Genomic DNA, 22,000 nt, shown 5'->3' on the forward strand with positions numbered 1-22,000 from the left:
GATTGAAAAAATTTTAACAATTTTTTCAATTTTCATTTTTTTTCTTTCTAAAAACGGATTTGTTCTCGTATGCATATATTAATCGGACCCTATGTCATTCAGAGAGGTGCTACGTCCACAACATTTTTACAACATTTTCACAACAAATCATAGGTGGTTAGTTATTATTGGTTCAAATTTGAACTTAACACTAAGATTACTTTTTTGCCCCAACAATAACAACCAGTAACAACCTGCCACTTAAGATTTGTTGTAAAAATGTTATGGACATATCATTTCTCATGTCATTCGTAACTTAATCCAGGGACTAACTATGTCATCCATGACGTAATCCAGGGCCATGGTCCCCCCAGAATCCAACTGTTTTTATTTTTTTAAGAGCAAATCCAACTTATCTCCTTGTCGGTGCATGTGGCGCACAAAAAACCCATTACTACAGTATCACTCTTTTCTCCTCCCCATTGTCAATTAACCAGTGGTTCCCTTTACACCCCGTCCAATATCTGATTCTTATATTAGTCAATCAATCGGACGGTCATAATAAAATATTCCATTTAATCACCATAGACCCCACACACTCACTAACAAACCCACAAATCTACGTGGCCAGTGTTGGAAGAAAAGGCACAGAGCTACTTTACAGTGAAATTAACGCACAGATTATTACCAATGGGGGCCCGCTTCACCAACCAACCAACCAATAGTTAATAGCCACGTGGCTTTGAGCGGCGTCTAAAGGTGTACCCACTTGATTAATTAAAGTTGCTTAAGCTTAAGTCGTCTTTGTTTAATAATTTAATCAGGGTCTTTTGGGAGAGATATTTTGGAAAGAGAGGAATTAATTAAATTTAAATTAATAGAGGGTCGGTTGTATTTAATTTGGGCAACAGTTGTCTCTCAAAACGGATCTTCTCTGCGCAACACGTTTCCAAATGGCTCATCAAGTTTCTCTCTCCTCGCTCTCGCTCTCTCTCTCTCCTCCTTCTTCAACTTCTTCATCTTCTTCTGCTTCGCATTGTTCACAACGACGACGAATCTTTCTCTCTACGCTCAGATTCGAAGCTGCTTCGTCTTCGTCAGCTTCTACTCCGAATTCGAAGGCGAAGGTCGTCGTGACTAGAGAGCGTGGCAAGAATGGCAAGCTCATCAAAGCTCTGGTATGTCATTCCTCACTCTCTCTCTCTCTCCGCCATTGTTATCTTCTCGAGATTTTTTTTTTCTCGTTCCATTTGGATTTCTAGGGTTTCAGAACGCAATATTTTGTTTTTCTGTTTTTGTTTTTTTTTGGTGCTTCTGTAGCTTTTTCTTTAATCTGCTAGTTTTAGTTTCATTCACTTTGTTGTATCATCAATTTATTTGAATTTCTTTGTTGTAGTTGAGTTTGGCATGAGGATTTGGTGTTTGATTTAATGTGGAAAAGAACGCGTTTGTTTTGTTATCTAGTGAATGCGTTTGTTTATTTTTGTCTTTCTTCGGTTGCATTCTTTAAAAAAATGGTCAATCTAATGTGTGCGAGTCTCTTGGAGATTGAGAATCTGCTTGATAGTTAATATTTCTACAGCTTGTGCATTATCTGCATGTACCATTGAGAGTAGACTGATTTTACATTCCAAAAAAGCCAAAATCTAATCATTTAGAAAGCTACATTTGGTTCACTTTCTACAAGAATTTTTTTTTTTTGTGTAGGCTGAATTTTATTTATTTATTTTTAATATGAATCAATAGTTTGAAGAGAAAGTAGTTTCTTATGTCTTCTATTGGTGTAGGATGAAAAAGAAAAAGTGTTGCTTACACATGGTGATACTAGTTGTTTTTGTCACTGTTCCAATTAGACAAAAATGAACATTTTTAATTATTTATGTTTTTGCCTTTGGTTTTGTAAAATGAAGTGGCTGGTAAGTAGATTAGATATGATTTGCATAAAACTAGACTATCTTGAAGCATTTTTGTTTTTTGTTTTGGTTAAAAGTTATTATTATCAATATTTTGATCAAATGTATGATAATTTCACAATTTGTCAATAATGAAGTAAGTGGGAATTCCTTGTTTTTGTGCTTAGTGTCATATACTTGATTTTCTTGATCTTGCTTCTAAATAGGAAAAAGAAGGAAATGCCTGATTTTCTTGATCTTGCATCTAAAATTCTCTTGCTTTAGCACATAAGAATGGCGCATACTGCAGTTTATCACCTATATGTGGTTTCATTAAGACCACAACTATTGCTTCTGCAGAAAATTTTTTTATCTGTTGCTGCCACACATTCGCAACCACTGATCTTGTGCATTCATTGCTGCCACCCATTCGTAACCATTGCAATTTACAACCTGTTTAGTTTTATCTCCCTCGCCACTTCTTTCAATGCCATTGCTCTACAATGTTCACTATATCCACCATCACTGCATGCAAATCTTTTCTTTCAATTACTAAAATCTATTCCTTTTTTTGTCCAGAACATAGTTTCAGCTATATGGTAATAAATGTTTTGCACTACTGTTAATTTTATTAAAACCAGTATGGTGCTGCACTGTTGTTAGTTTTACTTGCATCTTGTGTTTGCTGTGTTCTTTGCAAAATATTACATCCATTTTTTATTATTATTATTTTTGTGCATTGTGCTTACTCAGCTGTGTCCAGTGGACACATAGCTATCTGTCCACCACCAAAAAAAAAAAAAAAAATATTACAGTGGGATTCTTTTTGAATGGGTGGTCAAATACAGTTTGGAATTAAGATGAAATTTCTAATGTTGAGTACAGGCCAAACATGGGATCAACTGTCTGGAGCTTCCCCTCATTCAGCATACACAGGGACCTGATCTAGATAGGCTTTCTTCTGTATTAAATGGTAAGATCACAAGCTTTGTGTTTTAGCTTGTTGGTGGTATGGACCCACTTTCTTTAATGCAAGTGCCAATGATGTCATTCTACCACTGATCACGGTCAGGTTATCTCTACTGTGGCAGCATGTATGAGTATCTAGAATCAAACCACATGACATATTCCTTGTCAATTGGAATGCTGTTTTTGTTCGGATTATATGCCAAGCTATGGGTTGGCAAGCCTGGATTAATTTGGACTGATAAATATGAGACGAATCTTTAAAGAGATATGGTTAGGACAGGTCTTGGATCTGGTGTATGTCCAGGGTCCTGATTACCTTAGTTATGACTTATATATTCTTTGCCTGAAATTGAACTTGCTTTTTATTTTGTTTTTTTAGTTTTCTTTTGTTATGATTTTGGACAGTTGGGTGGCTTTTTACAACTGGTTATTCTCATGCCTCTTAAAGTTCTTGCCCCCACCTAGTATGATGCCTAATTGCATATATTTTATGTCATTAAAGAATGATTGGTCAGTGGTGCTTGCCTGACATGTTACAAATGAGATTTATTTTTCACATTATTTCTTCTTTTCTGTTTATGGCAGCAGACACTACATTTGACTGGATAGTCATAACTTCCCCTGAGGCGGGTTCAGTCTTTTTAGAGGCATGGAAGTAAGGTTTAGAACTTGTTAACTATACTCTGGCCCACTTAGTAAAAGTATCTTTTTTCTGCAAATTTTCTAGAAGATGTGACCTGAATTTTTGTTTGTGCTTCAATTGTGTCTCCTGTCTTCTTGAGCTGCATGTCAACCTTCATTTTAGGATATGTATATTATATTTCTCAATTGAAATGTTCTATGCCTAGTTATGAATGTGGTGATTGGCTTTTTGACATAATGCTTAGGCTGTGTGGAAAATTATTTATTCCCTAGGATGCTATATGCAATTCAGCATATCATAAAATATGGTGCCTTAAAGAGATCTTAAATTAAATACTGGTTTCCTTTTCTTTTCTTCTTTTCATACTTGGCGAAAATGGTAAACTTGACCTTTATTTAAAACCTTAGGGCTGCTGGGACCCCAAACGTTAAGGTAGGTGTTGTGGGAGCTGGTACGGCGAGCGTTTTTGAGGAAGTAATGCAGTCCTCAAAGCAATCACTCAGCGTTGCCTTTGCACCCTCTAGAGGTACTCATTAATGTATTTATGTGCAGGCTTGCACTTAGATTTAAACTTGCCTTTTGCTACCTGCTATCAGGATCACATGATAGTCTATGTGATGAGCACTGGGGGTATTATCATTCATGAATCTCGATAATCAGCATGAATTAGACTCTTGACAATCCAAGATTTTTTTTAGTTGCTTTGCTAGAAGCTAAAAAATTGAGTGAATATGTTAGAACAGTCTTGTGTTGATGGGAATGTTAGATTTTTGGATTGCAGAAATTTAGTTTATTATATTGAGGAGACATTTAGTTGGGTTTGCTTTCCTGCATTTAGGGCTGACTATTGACTCCATTTATACATGCGAACACAGACATGCATACATGCATAGATAATTATATGCATACGTGTGTGTATATATATTGTTTGTTTTTGGAGCAATGTGGTGAGTTTCTTTTGAGTATGTATCATTCATTGCTACCATGGTTTATTGTTTATAGTATTTTGTTCAATGGATAATTCATTCTTCTGAAAAATTATCATTATTTGATTCAGTTAAGCACCATAATGTGAAATTTTTTTGAATTGTCTCACTCCAGCAACGGGTAAGGTTCTAGCTTCGGAGCTTCCAAAGAATGGGCAAAAATGTAGAGTCCTATATCCTGCTTCTGCTAAAGCTAGCAGTGAGATTGGTATGTGATATGCTTCTTGTTATATGTTTCTTTTGGCCTTTTCAATACTGAGAATGTTATTTTTTTGATATTTTATGAGAATGAGACTGGTGTTGTGCTTTTCAAAATCAGTCTGATTGGCTTGGTGCAGTAATACAAGTAAAGTTTTAGGGTAGATGAGAAGTAGTATGTGATCATGTAGTTGTTGACTCAAACTAGTAGCTAGAGTTGGCTTATAATAACCACTTTAAAAGTGGCCAGCTGTGGATTTTTTTAATTAACAATATACAGAAATAGGAATCAGCATTAACTAGCAGTTCCAAAATCTGCAGAATACTCCTATCAAGACATAAAAAATGTTAAGGAATTTGATAAGAGGGATTCTGGGGACACTTCATTAACTGAGCTTCACTTTGACCAAGCAAAGTGCTTAGATCTTGAGGCTTTGTGCTTTGAGTTTTAACTCCGCATTTAACAATACTGCTATTATAATGATGTATTTCTTTGTGGGTTAATTACAAATTACCTTCCTATGGTACAGGGGGTAGTTACAAATCACTTCTGTGTGGTGAGGGGTAGCCCAAGGTTAATAGTTTAAAGTCTCAATGTTTTATAATTTAGCAGTTAGTATCATACTTTAAGTTGTTTTCTTTGTTTTTATATTTAAAAAAGGTTGTGCGAAATCTTAAACCACAATTATGGTGTATGTGTTACAGAGGAAGGATTGTCTAATCGTGGATTTGAGGTCACAAGGCTAAATACATATACAACGGTAAAGTATTTAGTATTGCTGGTTTGGTTGTGGGTTTCTTGTATAATGAACATAATGCCACATTTGATTTGCTCTATATGCATACATTGAAACTTTTATTGACATATTGCTTACTAAAAACAAAAAGAGAGAACTTTTCTTGACATATAATATGAATCATAAGATTACTGACATGTCTTATCATGAGCTTAATGCTGTTAAATTCCTATTATGGACTGTCCCTTGATCAATTTTTAATTTTTATGTGATTCTTAGAATGTATGTTCACTGCAAATTCTAATCTGCCAAATTTGCTTCCAAGGATTTTTCATTGTGGGGCCTATATATTTTGTCGATTTTCTGACATGCACCTGTCACATTGAACTTTGCTAATTGTTCATTTTTGCTTCTGATGTCTGCTCATCCATCTCTGTGGGATTTTTTTATGGATAATCATTCATTGTGACGTTCTTTTAGATTCAACGTTTAATTTGATCACATGCCTATTGTTCACACCTCACCATCACAAAGAGTTGGAAGGTTCCCCTCTTTCTAGGGATTCTGTTGACAGGCCTGAATTTATGAGTTCTGAGCTGGTTAAATAAAATTAGGCTATAAATATTTCGCTCCTTTTCCCTGTGGAAACTTCACAATTGTTGCGAATTCCTTTATTTACAATGACATCATGTTTACCAGCTGTGGTTCTCTTCTTGTGGTTTTTTGGGAAGTCATAGATCCCTTGAATCAATGGATTTTAGTGCCCTATAATTTAAAGAGTTATTAACATTTCTCCCAACTCAAGAGTGACAATGTTGCAGTAAAAATGAATTAATTGGTTGTCTGTGGTCAATCTTGATGCTAGAATCTTCAAAGAAGTGGGTGTTTCTCCGGCCTCTAAAATAACTGCCTTATTCTTTTCTTGTGATATGTGGAAGAGTAATCTATTATAAGTTGCAGTTTATGTACATGGGTACTAATTCAAGTTGTTGTTTTATACTTATCCAAAAAAAAAAAAAAATTCAAGTTGGTGATTTATAATAAGCCAATTGTGTTAATTGTGTAAATAAGCCCCTGATTTGAAATGATTTCTTCCAGGTACCAGTCCACGATGTTGACCCAATGCTTTTACAGCAGGCACTTTCTACTCCTGTTGTTGCAGCTGCCTCACCTTCTGCAGTTCGGTGTGTAATTGGTGCTTTTATTTTTATGCAACATTTAGTTAGTGCCCAGAGTTACAGAGTGGAGTGACATGTACTTGACCATTTCATATACTGCCTATACGCAGTTTAAGTCAACCTTATGGTACACCCCTTATGATGAGGGCAATAAAGCACCTATATTTCTTTTTGTTCTTTGGGCTACCTAGATTGACCAGGGGGTTTTTGATAAGGAAGTTTTAGTCATGTACTTAGTTCATAATTCTCCATTGCAACAGTGCCTGGATCAAACTTATTTCAGATGCAAAGTGGTGGAACAACTCGGTTGCCTGTATTGGTGAGACGACTGCTTTGGCTGCGAAAAGATTAGGACTGCAAAATGTGTACTACCCAGCACAACCTGGTGTTGAAGGGTATGTTCACTTTCCTTACATATTTTTTTTTGGAGATTTTACCTTATGCCAGTGTCTCTCTGATATAAGTTATTGATTACAAACCTTTTGTGCTATGGTTGTTACTGAATGCAATTGACTTATTAAAAATTGGAGAAAATAGGTTTCCCATATTTTACTAATTACAAACCTTTTTTTTTCTTTCATATGATGTTTCTTAATTGGAACTATTGAGATACAAGTATGTCTATCATAAGGTTTACACTGCTGATTGTGGCTAAATCTTTTGTTCAAATTTGGTTTTTGAATTCATGTTTTCTTTGCATTACAGTAATCATAAGGATGTGGAAAATTTATGCCACTGATCTAAAATTTACTAACTACTGTTTCCTTTAATTGTAATTGGGCTGTTAACTCCACATTTCTTTTTAGCCCAGTATAATCAAATAATAATTATTCATAAAATATTGAAAATGAATTTAATGTAATATGTGATGAATTACGATAAGATATAAAGTGGCTTGTGCAAGAAAACTAGCTTTGAATTGTTGAGGATGGTAGTCACAGATGTTTTGGTTTCTGTTAAATGAAAGGGACTTGCAATTTAAAATTTTTAACCATTTCCAGGAGATCACACATTCTGTTGTTTGATGCGGTTTCAAACCGTACAACTTTTTTTAAACTTCACTTTTTTCTAAGTACATGTAAAAAAAAAACCCCATTTTCAAAAACTGAAAAATATGACCAAACGGGCCCTGATAGTAGTTTCTTCCAATTTTGAAATACAACCTAGGAAGTTATTACATGTAAAAACTATGGTAAATCCTAGGAAGCATGGATACTCAATTTTTTCTTAGGTACCCGTATCTGAAATGTATTGTACCAAATTCCTCTAGGATACCTCTGCACACGTGTCCTAGCCTTTTATTTTTGGAAAAAAAAAAGTGACGATGCGTCTAGGATATGCCCATGATACTGCTTGGATGCAGCTGCAACCCAACCCCCTGAGATAGCCCTAACTTGTAAGGATTTTTATTTATATTTTCTATATATTGGTTTTAACGCGGAACACTTATCTATTTACTCTCTTGGATCTTGGTTTGTATTCTAAAAATCATTGAATGGCCATGGATTCACTTTATTTTCCATTATTGCTTTTAAATTGATATATACTTAATTATATATGAAAAATGAAGCTTAACAATATATAAAAAGTATAAATAAAAATATATTTAATAAGTGATTAATACATGTAACCCTGCCGTATTGTATTGTATCATAATTTTCCAAGAATTTTCGTATAGTTATATCCAATATTGTACCGTATCCGTACCTGTGCTTTAAGGGTAAATCATGAGATCAAACTTGATGTAGTTGGCTCGTTTACTTAAAGTATTTGATAAATAGATTTGTGTAAACATAAGCTGTAGGGTTTTTTTTTTTTGGGAAGGGGGTGTTAAGTTAGGAATGTGTAATGGTTCTTGAACCAATGGTCTCATCCTCCACGTCTTTACAAGGGGAGAAGGTGCCCTTTGAGCTAGAGCTCATTTGAGACTTCAACTGAGTTTTGTGCAGTTCATAAGTTGGTTGTTTGAGTTCACTGTCAATTTGTGGATTGTTCTAGTACATCAATCAGACTTGTCACCTCCTAAATTTTTGGCAGGTGGGTTGGTAGCATCCTTGAAGCCTTGGAAGCACATGATCATTTCTAGGTCATTTTATCTAGGTAACTTTTTCTTTTCCCGTGTTTTTGATCATAAGTGTCATTTTTCTCTTCTTTTTTTCCTTTCCTCCTAAAAAATAATGACTTGTTTCTCTATAGCTTTTCCCCAGGATGCAAGCAGACAAAGAGGAAACATGTTCAGGATTATGTCAGCGCCTCATATACACAAATATTGCAGCTTTTGTGCGAACTAGCTGCAAAACAGAGATTAATCTTTCGCAAGCAGCTTAAGGGAATGGTATAAGACTCTTGGACACCCTGATGAGACCATATCAAATAGGCAAACATTTCTTCTGGGGTTAGTCAAGAGCATATCCGGATATTCTGACAAAGAAAGCTGTCCATTTTCACATCAAACCTGACATCAGCTATGTTGACAATGAATTTGTCTTGCTGCTACTTCATGAACACTGATTACTCGTATAAATTTTTATTAGGTATGAAGTTGTGACTATTGTTTTTGTTCATATAATAGGATGTGTCACACCTTTGTACATTACATTTTTATAGTGGAAGCTCAATTTATAAGAAAAGAAGCTCTTTTATGCCTTAGCTATTATGCTTCATACCGTGACTTGCCTTACTTTTGCTGTCCAGACCTTCCCAAATGACATATTTAATCCCTCTTAATTTTTTCAAAATTCAGTGAGATTTAGATCAGGGTTTCTCTTGAATGCCAATTTTGTTTACATAGATGGCTTGTCTGTCTTGGGAGGCTTTGGTGCTGGTCGGAGAATTCTTTTCGCTCATCTCTTGTTTTTTAGTTTCGAGAGCCCCTTCCTCCCCCGTCCTTTACTCGTCTTTTGAAAGCTGTCATCCTGGATTTTCAGGAATTTTCTCCATGAAGGATACCATAATTGTCTAGTTTATATTCCCAGCCTTGAAAGCTAAGGACTGGTAAATAATTGTGGCCATTTCTTGCTATATGTACGGACAAAAGAATCTTGGTTTGATACAATGATACCTTTGGGTTAAATTCCATATCCTTCCCCTACTAAGAATCTGGTGGTGGATGAAGTTCATATGCTGTGCTCCAAAAGTGAAGGGTTTGGAGTCTGCCTTTAGCATAGATAGGGATCATTGGACAAATATACAGTTGGTCTTTTTCTGTACTTTGGATAAAGTATTGTCTAATTGTTTGGTAATCCTTATTTAGTGGGAGTGTTGGGGTGGGGGGGGGGGGATTGATAAGTAATGAGTGGTTTTATTAAATAAAAAGGGCGTATTGGGTATTGCAGAATGATTGGAATATGGAAAAAACTTTATTTGTTCAAGTATTCTACTGATGAGAAAGTGGTATAGGTCCATCATCAGACATGGAGTGCCTGTTGTATTGAAGTAGTTATAGCATGAGTATTGAGTTAGTTGAAAATTGAGAGTGCATCTCATGTGGCTAATTTGGATAGATTCGAGCAATTGGGGTTATCACATTATGGCGTGAGTAGCCAGAGTAGAAGATGTAATGAAGATGTAGATATGTGTTATTCGGGTTCTGAGAATTTGATGATATATCTTGGTAGTTTTTTTCCTCGTAGAGTGAGGGTAAATGAGTTTCGGTGTTGCAATTTAAGGCTTGTTTTGGCTTGCTCAACATGCTAAAATATGTGAGCTGAGGTTTGATGGAAGAGGGGTTAAAGCAGAGGAGGAAAGTGCTTAGTTCTTTTTTTCCTGTAGTCAATCAGGGAGGTAGTGCATAAATCTTCAGTATAGAGTTCAACTATCAGAACTCGATTACTTAATGTTTGGTGGTTGTATTTTTGTGTGCACGTGTGCTAGTGCCTAGTAGGATCTCCTTAAGATTTAGCTTATGTTTGGTGGTCCGTTTGGATTGAGGGGGAGTGGAGTAGAGTAGATTTAGCACAAAATTAGCTTATTTTTAGCTAACACTACTCTACTCCCCCTCCTTCCCCCCCCCCCCCCCCCCCCACATCCAAGCAGGCCTAAGAGTTCTGGGGAAGATTTAAAGTTACATGCCAGGGAGGTTCTCATTATTTTACAAATGAGAGATTCTGTCATCTGTACTTGTGGGCTTGATGTAGATTATTTCCACAACAAAAAAAGAAAAAGAAAAAGGAAGAAATAGCACAGCATGGAATATGATACTAAATAAATAGTTGTTTATTTATTGAGTTTCTTTTCTCTAGTAGGAGTCAATCCTTGACCTTTCAGAAACAATTTGAGCTTAGGTTACAAGTTCCTGGATGGTATGAATTTTTAGAAATAACTGTGTCAGATGGCAATTTATTCTGAGGGGGGAAGTCTCCCTTTAAGGAAAGATGAGATCATGGTCAGTGCTCGTTCTGGTTGGTAGCTTGGAACCATATGCCCAGCTCCCCTTACTGTGGTGAATGTCAATCCTTTGTACCCAACCACATATCCTCCAACCTGCCAGCATCATCATGTTGAAAATTCATTACCTTGTTTACTGCTGCTGGGTAAACTATGGGATCAATTATCTTATGTATTTACCTCATTGCCAGAATACCATGGGCGCCAAGTAGTGTTGACTGGTAGATTTAGTGTGTTTATGGAGTACCTTGAGGTGGTTACTGAAACTAGGCCATCCATGTCGCCACTGCAGGTTTCATTGACAGATAGTTTAAGGTGCTAGCAATTGTTAGCCTGTATTATATCTACTTACTGTAATATTTAACGGTATAGATTTTTGACTTACAGTCATGGTTCATTTATGGGGGTAGATTTAACAGGATTTTCTCTTGGACAGGAAATCTTGAGGGATCACTGGGATATAACCATAAAAGCTCATGTAAAGGTGAGGGTGTACCTGTATATCCATACACTAATTCCACTTGAAATGATCTGATTTATAGTGGGCAGAACTGTCGTTGGGCTGTCTGTCCATGGAGTACTTCTGCAGGCAGTGCAGAAGCAAAATTAGACATTTATATTGAGTGGCACTCTTAGTACAAGAAAGATCTTAACTTTGCATATGTGGGACTTGTATTTTTTCATGCTTCGTGACAGGATTACCACTACCAATGTTGTCTAGTCCATGGGTACCACAGGTTAGTCACTCATACCTGCAAGCTTCCCATTTTGTAGCTTTTGTATGAAGAGCTGTTTGCACCTCAACAAGATTTAGATATATATCAACGTAATGGTTGGAGCAGGGATCAAAATCCTGGACCTATTTAGTGTAAGATTAAAACCAACTCTAGGTTAGTTCTAATTACAAGGCCAGTTAAGTTCGAAATGCACATGTCAACTGAATACATGATCACAGATTATTGCGACGAAATTCATGCTTAGTTTATAAGAGCATCAAATCAATCCTAATTGTATACTTCATGTATATATAATAATCTCCATAGCTATTTCTTTATTATTCTAAGTAAATTTGAAATTATCTATATTTGATTGATGAGTAAAGACTTACAGAACCGCTTGGACCTGACTTGGGTGCTGATAAGTTGCAAACTGGAGCATATATGTTAGAAATATCGAGTGCTCCAGCCTCTATGTTTCCTTGAGTTAGATAGTCCTGACATGTACTTGAAAAATTACTGGTAGCAAAGTTGCAGTACTTGCGAATTCCTGCATTAGTTTCATCGGAGTTTAAAGCATGTGTCCAGAAATAATCATATGTGCCCATTTGACCAATACCATCATCTATCCAAGCATTCCCAATCTGCATACATTGACATTTCCATGGAAGCCTTAATTAGGATTGAGATACAGGCACATGTAATAGACTGAAGATAGACTTCACAATATACTCACTGCAATGCCTTTGATGTTGATTACTGTTTGGTTTTTGTTCTTGGTTTTTGAGAGAATTGTGCGAGCAAGTTGAGGTACATAATGACCAGCATAGCTTTCTCCAGTTATAAAGAAATCTCGGTTTTTATATTGTGGGAATCTCTCAAGCCAGTTCACTAGAAAAGTGTAAGAGTCCTCCGCTGTTCTTTTGTCACCGTTTTTTATGTAATCCGAGGAGGTGTTCGAATATGAAAACCCAATTCCAGCAGGGGACTCCAAAAAGATAACATTTGCCACTACCAAAATTTTTAACAGGTATTACTTTTACTAAAGGAGAAAAAGATTCAGATAAGATGTCCAGAGTACTTAAAGCTCTACAGCTTTACTCTATCATTTGAAAGTGAAATTAGAATCTGCTTACCTGTGTTCCATGCATAATCATTTCGGTAAAGTGTTTTTCCATCACTCTTTACTCTGAAAGGTCCCAGTTCTTCCATGGCTCCATATCCAAAAGAAGAGCATCCCGGGCCTGTAAATGGCAGTATCCTTTTATTAATCTCTTCGTAGTTGCTAACTTGCTATGAACTAGATATAATAGAAACAATGGAGGTGGCATCGTGGTGAGCACCTGGTCTCTTTCTCTCTCTTTCTCAAATTAGAGAAGTAGTTAAGCGCAATGTCTCATTGCCAATGGTAGGGAAAGACTAATATGTTGGGGTAAGCGATGTTTTTTGTTGTTGTTGTCACGAAAAAGGTTTAAAACTTAAGTAAATCAGTAATGCAATAAAATTATGCGGTCCATCTTATTTCGGACTTCAGAAATATGAGAGAGAGAGAGAGAGAGAGAGAGCAAATCAAAGTGGGTTTGTGGAAAACAAAAATTTGGAAGGTGCATGTTTATAATACAGGAGGAGATTGTGTTATTTTTAATATATCATTAGTTGCAACTCACGCTATGCATGAGAATTATTTGTTTGAGAGTTTCAATTTATGGCATCAATTATCATAAACTTTATTAGTTGAGTTAATTAGAATTTACGCGTAAGAAAATGCAATACAATTATTTTTTAAGAACAAAAAGTAAATCTTTTAGATCAAATAGTACATGTGTTATTTAAAAGTATTTTCTATTTTTATTTGTTTTATGTAATGAAACATATGATGTCTCTCTCTCTCCCTCTCTCTCTCTCTCTCCCTCTCTCTCTCTATATATATATATATTATAAACTGAATTTTATAAAAAGATTTAAATTACATAATTATAATATTGTTTTATATAAATAGAGTAGATAATTTTAAAAATGATTTTTTTAGATATACTATAATTAGTTGACTAATTTGAACATGTTCAAGAATATTAAAAATAAAAATGCACACCTCATCCCACGGAACACATAAAATGTTACCTAAAGCTTAAATTTATTATATAAGTTTAGAATTACGGCAATTTCTTTTCCAAATATAAGCATAATTTAGGGTAAACTACATATTTGATTCTTATTCTTTATACCATATTTCAATTTGGTTACTAACCTTTCAATTGTGTCAATTTGGTTTACAATTTTTTAGTGTCGTGTTAATTTAGTTTCTGTCATTATATCTTGGATGAAAATTGCTGACATGATAAATAGCCAATAAAATTTTAGTTTATTCTCACATCAATGGAAGCTAATTTTTTATTTTTGTCATTAAATACGTCGTCAATTTTCATCCAAAAGATAATGGCAATAATCAATTTAACGACAATAATCAATTTTCATCCAAAAGATAATGACAATAATCAATTTAACGACAATAATCAATTTTCATTCAAAAGATAATGGCAAGGACTAAATTGACATGGTATTGAAAAGTTAGGGGCCAAATTGGCACAATTGAAAGGTTAGGGATCAAATTGAAATATGATGTATAAGATAGATACAAAAAAACATAGTTTACCCGGTAATTTATTAATTCTTGTATTATTGAAACTTGAATTTTAAGTTCATTTTTTGAATATTTATCATTTTTATTGCCTTTTTATGACCTATATTTTTAATTTTTAATTTCTAATGCCTATTTTGTTTATATTTTTAAGTTCAAAATTAAAGAGTTTGGCCCAAGTAGGGTAGCATTTCAAACTTTTTAACACAATAATTAAGAAAAAAAAGAAAGAAAATTTGAGCCCAAAATTGAAAAAGCAACCTGTGAAATAGAATCAAGACCCAATTAGTCCAAAATGGACCAACGTGGGCCGAGTTGGATAGATTGACCAAAATGGACTGTTATGGACCAAATGGGATGAATAGGATCCAAGTGGAATATTTTGGACCGAAATGAACGAAATGGGCTGAATAGGAAAGGATAGCACTGACGTGGATTGAAATGGACTAAATAGGACCGAAGTGGACTGAAATAGATTAAATGGATTGGATAGACCGAAGTGGACCGAGTAGATCAAAATAGACTGAATGGATTGTAGTAGACCCAATGAGACCGAACGAATTGAAATGCTACACTGGTGTAGCTTAATAGGAGTGTAGCAATAATAAATGCTACATTTCAACTTTTAAATACAAGAGTTTTCTTTTCCTTCAATCAATTTGTCATCATAGATTATGCAAAGGATAGTTTCCTATTAGATTTTTATAATTATCAATGCTCTTCAAGAAATGTCAAAATTTGGATGAGGCAAGACATTGTATGCACTGAAAGGAAAAAACACAGTTGATAATACATAGCTCTCATTAGGTAATTTAGGTTGATGATATGTGTCGTGGACAACATGATGACAACATGGATTGAGACAAAGTAGAAAATGTCTGTTCTACTTTACATTTTCTAGTTGTTGCTAATGCTAGGTGGGAAGTAGTACTATGAAGTGAACTATGAAGATTCCTCAGGCCATGCCTTATGCACGGATGGGATTTTACTAAAAGTAAGCCTCTCTCTCTCTCTCTCTCTCTCTCTCTCTCTCTATATATATATATAGTTGGCTTCAAGTTACAATTGGTGTAATTCTAAGTAATGTTACACCACCTAATAACTTAAATTTTACCAATGAATTACATGTTCTATATAAGTTCTTAACATTCATGCCAAATTACATGTCAATTAGATGTTATTTACCATTCGATTCATAAAGTCATCTTTTATGCATTATTTTAAACTCTAAAAACTTGAATTTAAACAATTGACTGATGACATAACTATTAATTTTTGATCACCTTGAAATTTTGCAAGTATGAAGAATATAAGAAGATAATGTAATCTAACGGTGTATTCGTTAAAATTCACACTCAATTAAAAAATATTGAGTGGAGTAACATGAACCCAATCCATATATATATATATATACACACACACACATAGAGAGAGAGAGAGAGAGAGAGAGAGAGAGAGAGAGAGAGAGAGAGAGAATTATTAATTGTAAATAATTAATAATATTAATAGTTAATCTCATATATATCATTTTAAAAAATATAAAATTGGCAAATCTAATTTTTGACTATTCATTCAACTAAAATCATTGTATCTAATTAACTCAAATAATACAATTTAGTTAATAATTATTAGTATAGATTTTTGTGAAGTGGTAAAATTTTTTCAGTGGTGTTGTTAATTATTATATATGCGAAAATAGTAAGTTGATGAGTAACTTGTAAATAAGTTTGAACTTATACGACAAGAAAACAAGTCTAAACATATAATTTAACTTAGTGATGAACTTGAGCTATACTCTTATTTGAAGTAAAATTAAATAAATGAAATACTTTTTGAACTTTTGACACTCAATTAAGCTTGTTCACACCTGTATATATTTGGCACATGAAGATATGTATGATAGGGTGATAGTAATGCGACCGAAGAATAAGAATATTGTGTGTATTTGCTTGACCTCATAATACAATGTCGTGTATACTTTTGAGATCTCACAGTTTTACGCGTCATTATTCTAATATGTATATAAATTTTTTTAATTAAATTAAAATTTTATTTTATATTTAAACCAGCCATTAAAGTCTTGGCACATCATATTTATAAATTTATTTATAAACACAGTTATAATAATGTCTAATTATAAATTATTTAATTTCATATACAACCTCAATCATAATTAGTTCCTAATAATATTCATTATAATGATCAAATTTCATATTTAGACAAAAGAAAAAATATTATATTATATTATATATATATTTTTTTGTGTATTGCACATATTACCCATTAATGTGTGTGTTTGTCTATATATATATATATATTATGGAGTAATATTAGGTTATGATTTCGTTTTGACTTGATTAATTACTATATAATAATTTACATATTCTTAAGATGAGTAATGCTATAACTACAAATTATTTTACAACTTTTTTACAAATTGTTGATATGACAAATTCTTATTGAGTTGCATTTGGGCCCATCATTGACATTATTTTTTTACTTATTGATAACTACTTATTAAATCATCAGTTTGTAAAAATAAAAAAGAAATTATAAAATAGTTTGGACCTTCAGCACTTTTCAAAAGATATGTTGTTTCTGCGTATATTGGAAGCGGCATGGCTAGTTCTGATTTCCCACACTAATAATGGCAGCAGGGACACGCCATTATGTTCTATTATCATAATGAAACAAAGAAAATGTTTTTTTTTGGATAATTTATTTGGGGAGGAGGGATCTGAATTTTGGATTTTCCTTTAAAAATACTAGAAGTGCTAAGAAAGTAAGTTGAGGGAGTAAAATATGATAGTTGCATAAGCCAAGAATTGCCACGTAAATACTTGTGTTTGATTGTGTAGAGAATATATTAGCATTGGATAAATACTTGTGTTTTATCATCAAAGTCGTTGTTCTTCTTGTTTTTTTGACTGAAAAGATAGAAATATATTGTTCTTCTTGTTACTAGCTAGGAATTGCATAAATTATTAATTGATTGGCACAGCCTATGAAGCAAGGCTAATCTAGTGGTTATTTTCTACATTAATTCTTTGTGCCTATACTAGTTCATACAAATGAAAGATATGGTACTATCTTTACCTCCATTTAACCACAAGACAAGAGGTTTGGTGGCAGAATTCTGAGGTGACTCCACAAAGTAATAAAATAATGCTCTCCCAGCTTTAGGGTCAACAGTAATATAGCCAGCATACTGATCGAAATCTACTCCTTCTGGTTGTCCTGGCAAGGCATTGATCTTGTCAGCTTTCATCAAACCGTATTGGGCTCCAATATATACTGGAGAAAAATGGCTATCTTCATCTTCTAGTCCAGCCCTTAGTTCAGTATTTGGAGGATTTTGGGATTTTTCAGATTTAAGCAACTTGTAAAGGTTGTCAATCTGGCTGGCTTTGCAAAAGATGATGAAAGCTAAATGGTGAAAAGAGAGGAGAATGAGAAACCTTGTGAGGAATGAAAGCTTCATGCCTCTTGTTGTTCCTTATTGCAAATTAACTTAGTTCTATCAAGGCCAAGGGCTTAATTTTGGTGTCTATTTATATGGTAATACAAGTCTGAGTGACAAATTTTCACACTTTCTAAATTTTTTAATTTTTTTTTTTCATATCTGTTAAGTTGGTATGTTGTGATTGATATTTATAAAAATTATATAAATGCTAGATTCATGTGATTACAGATTTATAATTAGTCACGTCAATAGTTACAGTAAAGATTTCAATATCTGTAATAAAGATTTCAATGCAAGTCAAGTGATACAATAAATTTCACAATTTTTTTTGCTAACCGTTAAATTAGCATGTTACAATGAATGTTAGTAACAATTCATGTGATCACAATTGGTCAACGTCAACAGTTCTATAAAGAATACAAAAAAATTGTGTAAAGTCAGTGTTTAACTGTTTATATTGTCCAAAGTGAACGATTTAGTGCCCAGGAGGGGTGGCTCAGTTGGTGTGGGACTCAGCGTGCATGCATGAGGTCCTTGTTCAAATCGTTGCGAGTACTATGTGGGAGTAAGTTCTTAACATGCATTACACCCATTCGTTGGCTCTTTTGAAGTATTAGGGTGAAGTTTGTGGTGCCCGGTCATAGCAATTATAACTCAATCAAATATACTTTAGTAGAGAAGTGCCTTTATTAGGTAACGTCATGAAGATAAGCCATGTAGGGTTGCCCCGCCCACCTTTCTATTCATAAAAAAAAGGGAACAATTCAGTGCAGACGAGAATGTTGACTATTGACTATTGACTATTGAGATAACAACATTCCTTGCTGGGGTCCAGTCATAGGCAGCATATTATTTAAGAAAAGACCACTCACGTTTTGTCAACACGTCAATCGTGTGGATATCAAAAAACAGAAGACAAAAGTAAAGAGCGTGTAAAACTGGGTCTTCTATGGTAAATACATGCGTGGAACACGTACATGATTGAACTCCTTAGAGCACTTGCAGCAGTGGAGCTAAATAGTTATATAGCTATTTTAGCTTCACCAAAACACCAAAAAGTAAGACGCAAGTAGTTAGATCTATTTTTTTAAATTATTCTTCTGCACATCTATAGATAGATGTGCACTGTTCATGAGAGCTAAAAAAAATTAATTTTTTATTTTGCGTTCACATTACTTTTTTATTGTGGTGTTTTTATTGTAGTGAGATGTATTATTTTATTGTGGTAGATATATTATTTTATTGTGATGTTTATATTATTTTATTATGTTGAAAGCTAAAATAGATCCACTGCTGCAGCATGTGTGTAGGTAAAATAAATAAAGTAACTTTTGGTGGAGCTAAATTGCTAAATTTTTAGCTCCACTGCTGTGGATGCTCTTAGGGTGATTGTGAAAATTTTAGCAATTATAATTTTAAAATAATATCTTTGTAATTTTAATACCTCATTTTATAGTATACCAAACATTAAATATTTTTTTTTATAATTTTATTTAAATATTCTTTCTTTAATATTTTTTTTTTCATTTTTTTACAACTTCATTCAATTTTTATTCTTTCTTTAAAATAAAGCAGACCACACCTGAATAAAAAAATAATATAAGTTTTATTATTTGTGAACAGTGCAGTCTCAAATTTGAAATTGCACTGTTCATCAATACCAAATATTATATTATTTAAAGGACTTGATGAAAGTTGTGGGGGCAGAAGGGTTAGAATATGTTTTTGGGCATTGAGCTTGATTCGAGGGTATTAACTTGTTCGAGGAGGGTTTAGTGGTAATAACTATATCGAACGTAAAAGTCCACAAGCAAGCTATTGAGAAAGAAGTTGGTGGAAATAGTCTGAGGAGGGGAATTTCCTCGGCTCTATAAAATAAAGACTATGCTATGCGCTATGATGTTTATAAGGAAATTCTAGGAGATCGGGTGGATGAAGATGTGTTCCATAAGGATATAGAGAGAAAGAGTGAATGAGAAATATTTTAGAAAAAGTTGCTACCACCGCATTAAGACTCTGCACCTACCTCTCTGGCCGCATTAATGAAGAAATGACCTCTGAACAGTAGCGATCAGCCTTACAGCTATTGTTTGAAAACTTCAAGAGGGTGGTGGATGTGACAAGTATCTAGATTGGTGATCTGTGCCATACGTGGAAGATGGAGGGAAGAAGAAGAAGGGTGATATAAAAGGAAGAGAAAGGCATTAGAGCAGGGGGATCGGAAAAAATCGGGGAAAACACTGTAGACACCACCCTAAATTGTAATTTATCTTTAGAACAAAGAAAAGCAATACAAATCGTTCTCGGCATACATCCGAGGAGACTTTCTGCTATGAAATATCTTGTTGCATGTGAATTGCGGTTCTAGCTTATCATTTATGTTATCCAATATCCATAGAACCTAGGTTTCAATCCCACTTTCTATAAATTTCATTGTATTGGGCTTTTTGGGCCGATTTCCTTCACACTGTTGAGTCTAAGTACAAATTGTGACCTTGATTTTTTAGAGTTTGGTGTGTCAAATGCCAAATATTTGACATTTGACACACTTGATGGGAATGCTCTTAGTGTTTACTCTTTAGATTGCATTTGACCTTTTGAAACTAACATAGCATAAAAAGATTGTATGGTAGAGATGATACTATAAAATTTGCAATATTCTATTATTTTAATAATAATTATTAAAAATAGTATTATTTTGAAATTATTATAATTTTTTTTAAAATTATGTTTTGTAAACACTAAACACAATTTTAAAGGTTAAAATTATGTTTTAAAAACAATGTCAATTTAAAATTTCACAAACTTAACATGAACTGACAAGACAGATGTCCATATCTGCGTAAAAACACAATTTATAGAGGTTCAATTTTTTGAATTTTAAATTGGATTTTCATGGCCAACAAATGAAATATGGTACAAATGAAACGGCCAAATTAGCAAAATGATTGTTTTACTTATAAAATTTTTTATTGTTTTAAAGTTATTTTTGTTAAAATTGTATTTCAAAATCACAATTTTTCTTCAAATTTTTGCTCATTTGGCATGAGTTGATGGGAAAATGTTTACGTTGAAATGATGTTTTCAAAACATAATTTTTACATGCATATTTTAAAAGATTTTACTAACATGTGCTTTAAGGGTACACAATAATATATCATTTTAGAAAAAAATTTTATCGAAAATTAAAAAAACTGTAAATTTTTTTCAATTTTTAATAATAATTTTTTTAAAAATAGATAGTTTAATGTGTGTCCTAATGGCACACATCAACCGACTCTATTTTAAAACCTCAACTTTATCAAATCAAAATTTGCTCTCACGTCACGTCACATCACATCACATCACATCAACCACTGTCGTCACTTGTAGTGACCTGAGTTGTCCTATACAACTTTTGGATGATGACCTGAGCTCCACTATCAAATCTCTCTCCTCTAAGTGATAAACAAAAAAACAAAACAAAAATTAAAGGAAATTTTGATTCTCAAAGATTTGAGAACCTTTTGTCTTCTTACCAAAAAGAAAAAAAGAAAAAAAAAAGAGAACCTTTTGTCGTATCTTGTGAAAATTGGACATGATTATATCATAAAGTCAGCATTAATGACCAGCTAATTGTCATGAAACTTTAGCACATCGGACATGAGGAATCAAGTGTTGGACTTGGAATCATGCGTGTCTTCTTTCCGTTTTTTTTTTTTTAAAGGAGGAAAGCTATGTAAGGATATATATGGAAAATTTTGTGTAGCAAAGCAGTGATTGATCATTTACAAATTGTCATTTGTATAAGTATACCTCTCCAACCAGTTAGCAACAAAAGGTTGGAATCCTAGAAACGTATATCATCTCTACTCACTTTAAATACTTCTACGTGGCCTTTGGAAAAGCCAGTCCCAGTTGGAAATTCTGTGAAAATTATTTTGGTTTATGGAAGAGACTGTGAGACAGCATTGTCCCATACAAAATTATTTAGGTCCAATGGATCCGTGTTCCACTATTGCTGCAATTGCAGATAATGGACGACTTAGTTTCCCGTCAGTCATACAGCTGATTTTTATGTGAAAAACATGATTAAAATTATAAAATGAGTTATGACAATAATTAACTATTTCCAACCTTATTGCCATACAAAGTATAGAATGTCCATGTGCATTAAATCCATTGAGCTCTGACACAAGGTAAAAAAAAAAAAGGATTAACGCTCGCCCTATCAAA

At 33.7% G+C, this 22,000-nt stretch overlaps 2 protein-coding genes across 6 annotated transcripts; one reads left to right on the forward strand and one right to left on the reverse strand.

The window, feature by feature from the left end:
- Positions 1-882: 882 nt before the first annotated feature.
- On the forward strand, positions 883-12,144 carry LOC142632538 (uroporphyrinogen-III synthase, chloroplastic). Of its 5 annotated transcripts, XR_012843797.1 has the most exons (12): positions 883-1,157; positions 2,757-2,844; positions 3,426-3,495; positions 3,891-4,009; positions 4,585-4,677; positions 5,373-5,428; positions 6,503-6,588; positions 6,843-6,977; positions 8,620-8,682; positions 8,779-9,116; positions 11,405-11,452; positions 11,665-12,129. XR_012843797.1 is itself a non-coding variant. In XM_075806936.1 (10 exons), exons 1-9 carry the CDS (start codon positions 933-935, stop codon positions 8,666-8,668), a joined length of 921 nt encoding a protein of 306 aa, XP_075663051.1. In that variant the 5' UTR covers positions 883-932; the 3' UTR covers positions 8,669-8,682; positions 8,779-9,231. The 5 variants fall into 5 exon arrangements, 3 of the variants coding, with proteins under 3 accessions (XP_075663051.1, XP_075663113.1, XP_075663154.1); XR_012843796.1 differs by having other exon boundaries at positions 11,405-12,144; XM_075806936.1 differs by lacking the exons at positions 11,405-11,452; positions 11,665-12,129 and having other exon boundaries at positions 8,779-9,231.
- Positions 10,777-17,844, reverse strand: LOC142632396 (serine carboxypeptidase 1-like). The gene is made up of 8 exons (XM_075806828.1): positions 17,419-17,844; positions 12,821-12,928; positions 12,421-12,695; positions 12,077-12,328; positions 11,721-11,827; positions 11,465-11,551; positions 11,149-11,254; positions 10,777-11,064 (listed from the first exon to the last, which is right to left on the reverse strand). The coding sequence occupies exons 1-8, from the start codon at positions 17,801-17,803 to the stop codon at positions 10,921-10,923; spliced, it is 1,464 nt and encodes a 487-aa protein (XP_075662943.1). The 5' UTR covers positions 17,804-17,844; the 3' UTR covers positions 10,777-10,920.
- Positions 17,845-22,000: the final 4,156 nt, after the last annotated feature.

The sequence above is a fragment of the Castanea sativa genome, chromosome 1 (genome assembly GCF_040712315.1).
Source record: "Castanea sativa cultivar Marrone di Chiusa Pesio chromosome 1, ASM4071231v1".
Lineage (NCBI taxonomy): Eukaryota > Viridiplantae > Streptophyta > Magnoliopsida > Fagales > Fagaceae > Castanea > Castanea sativa.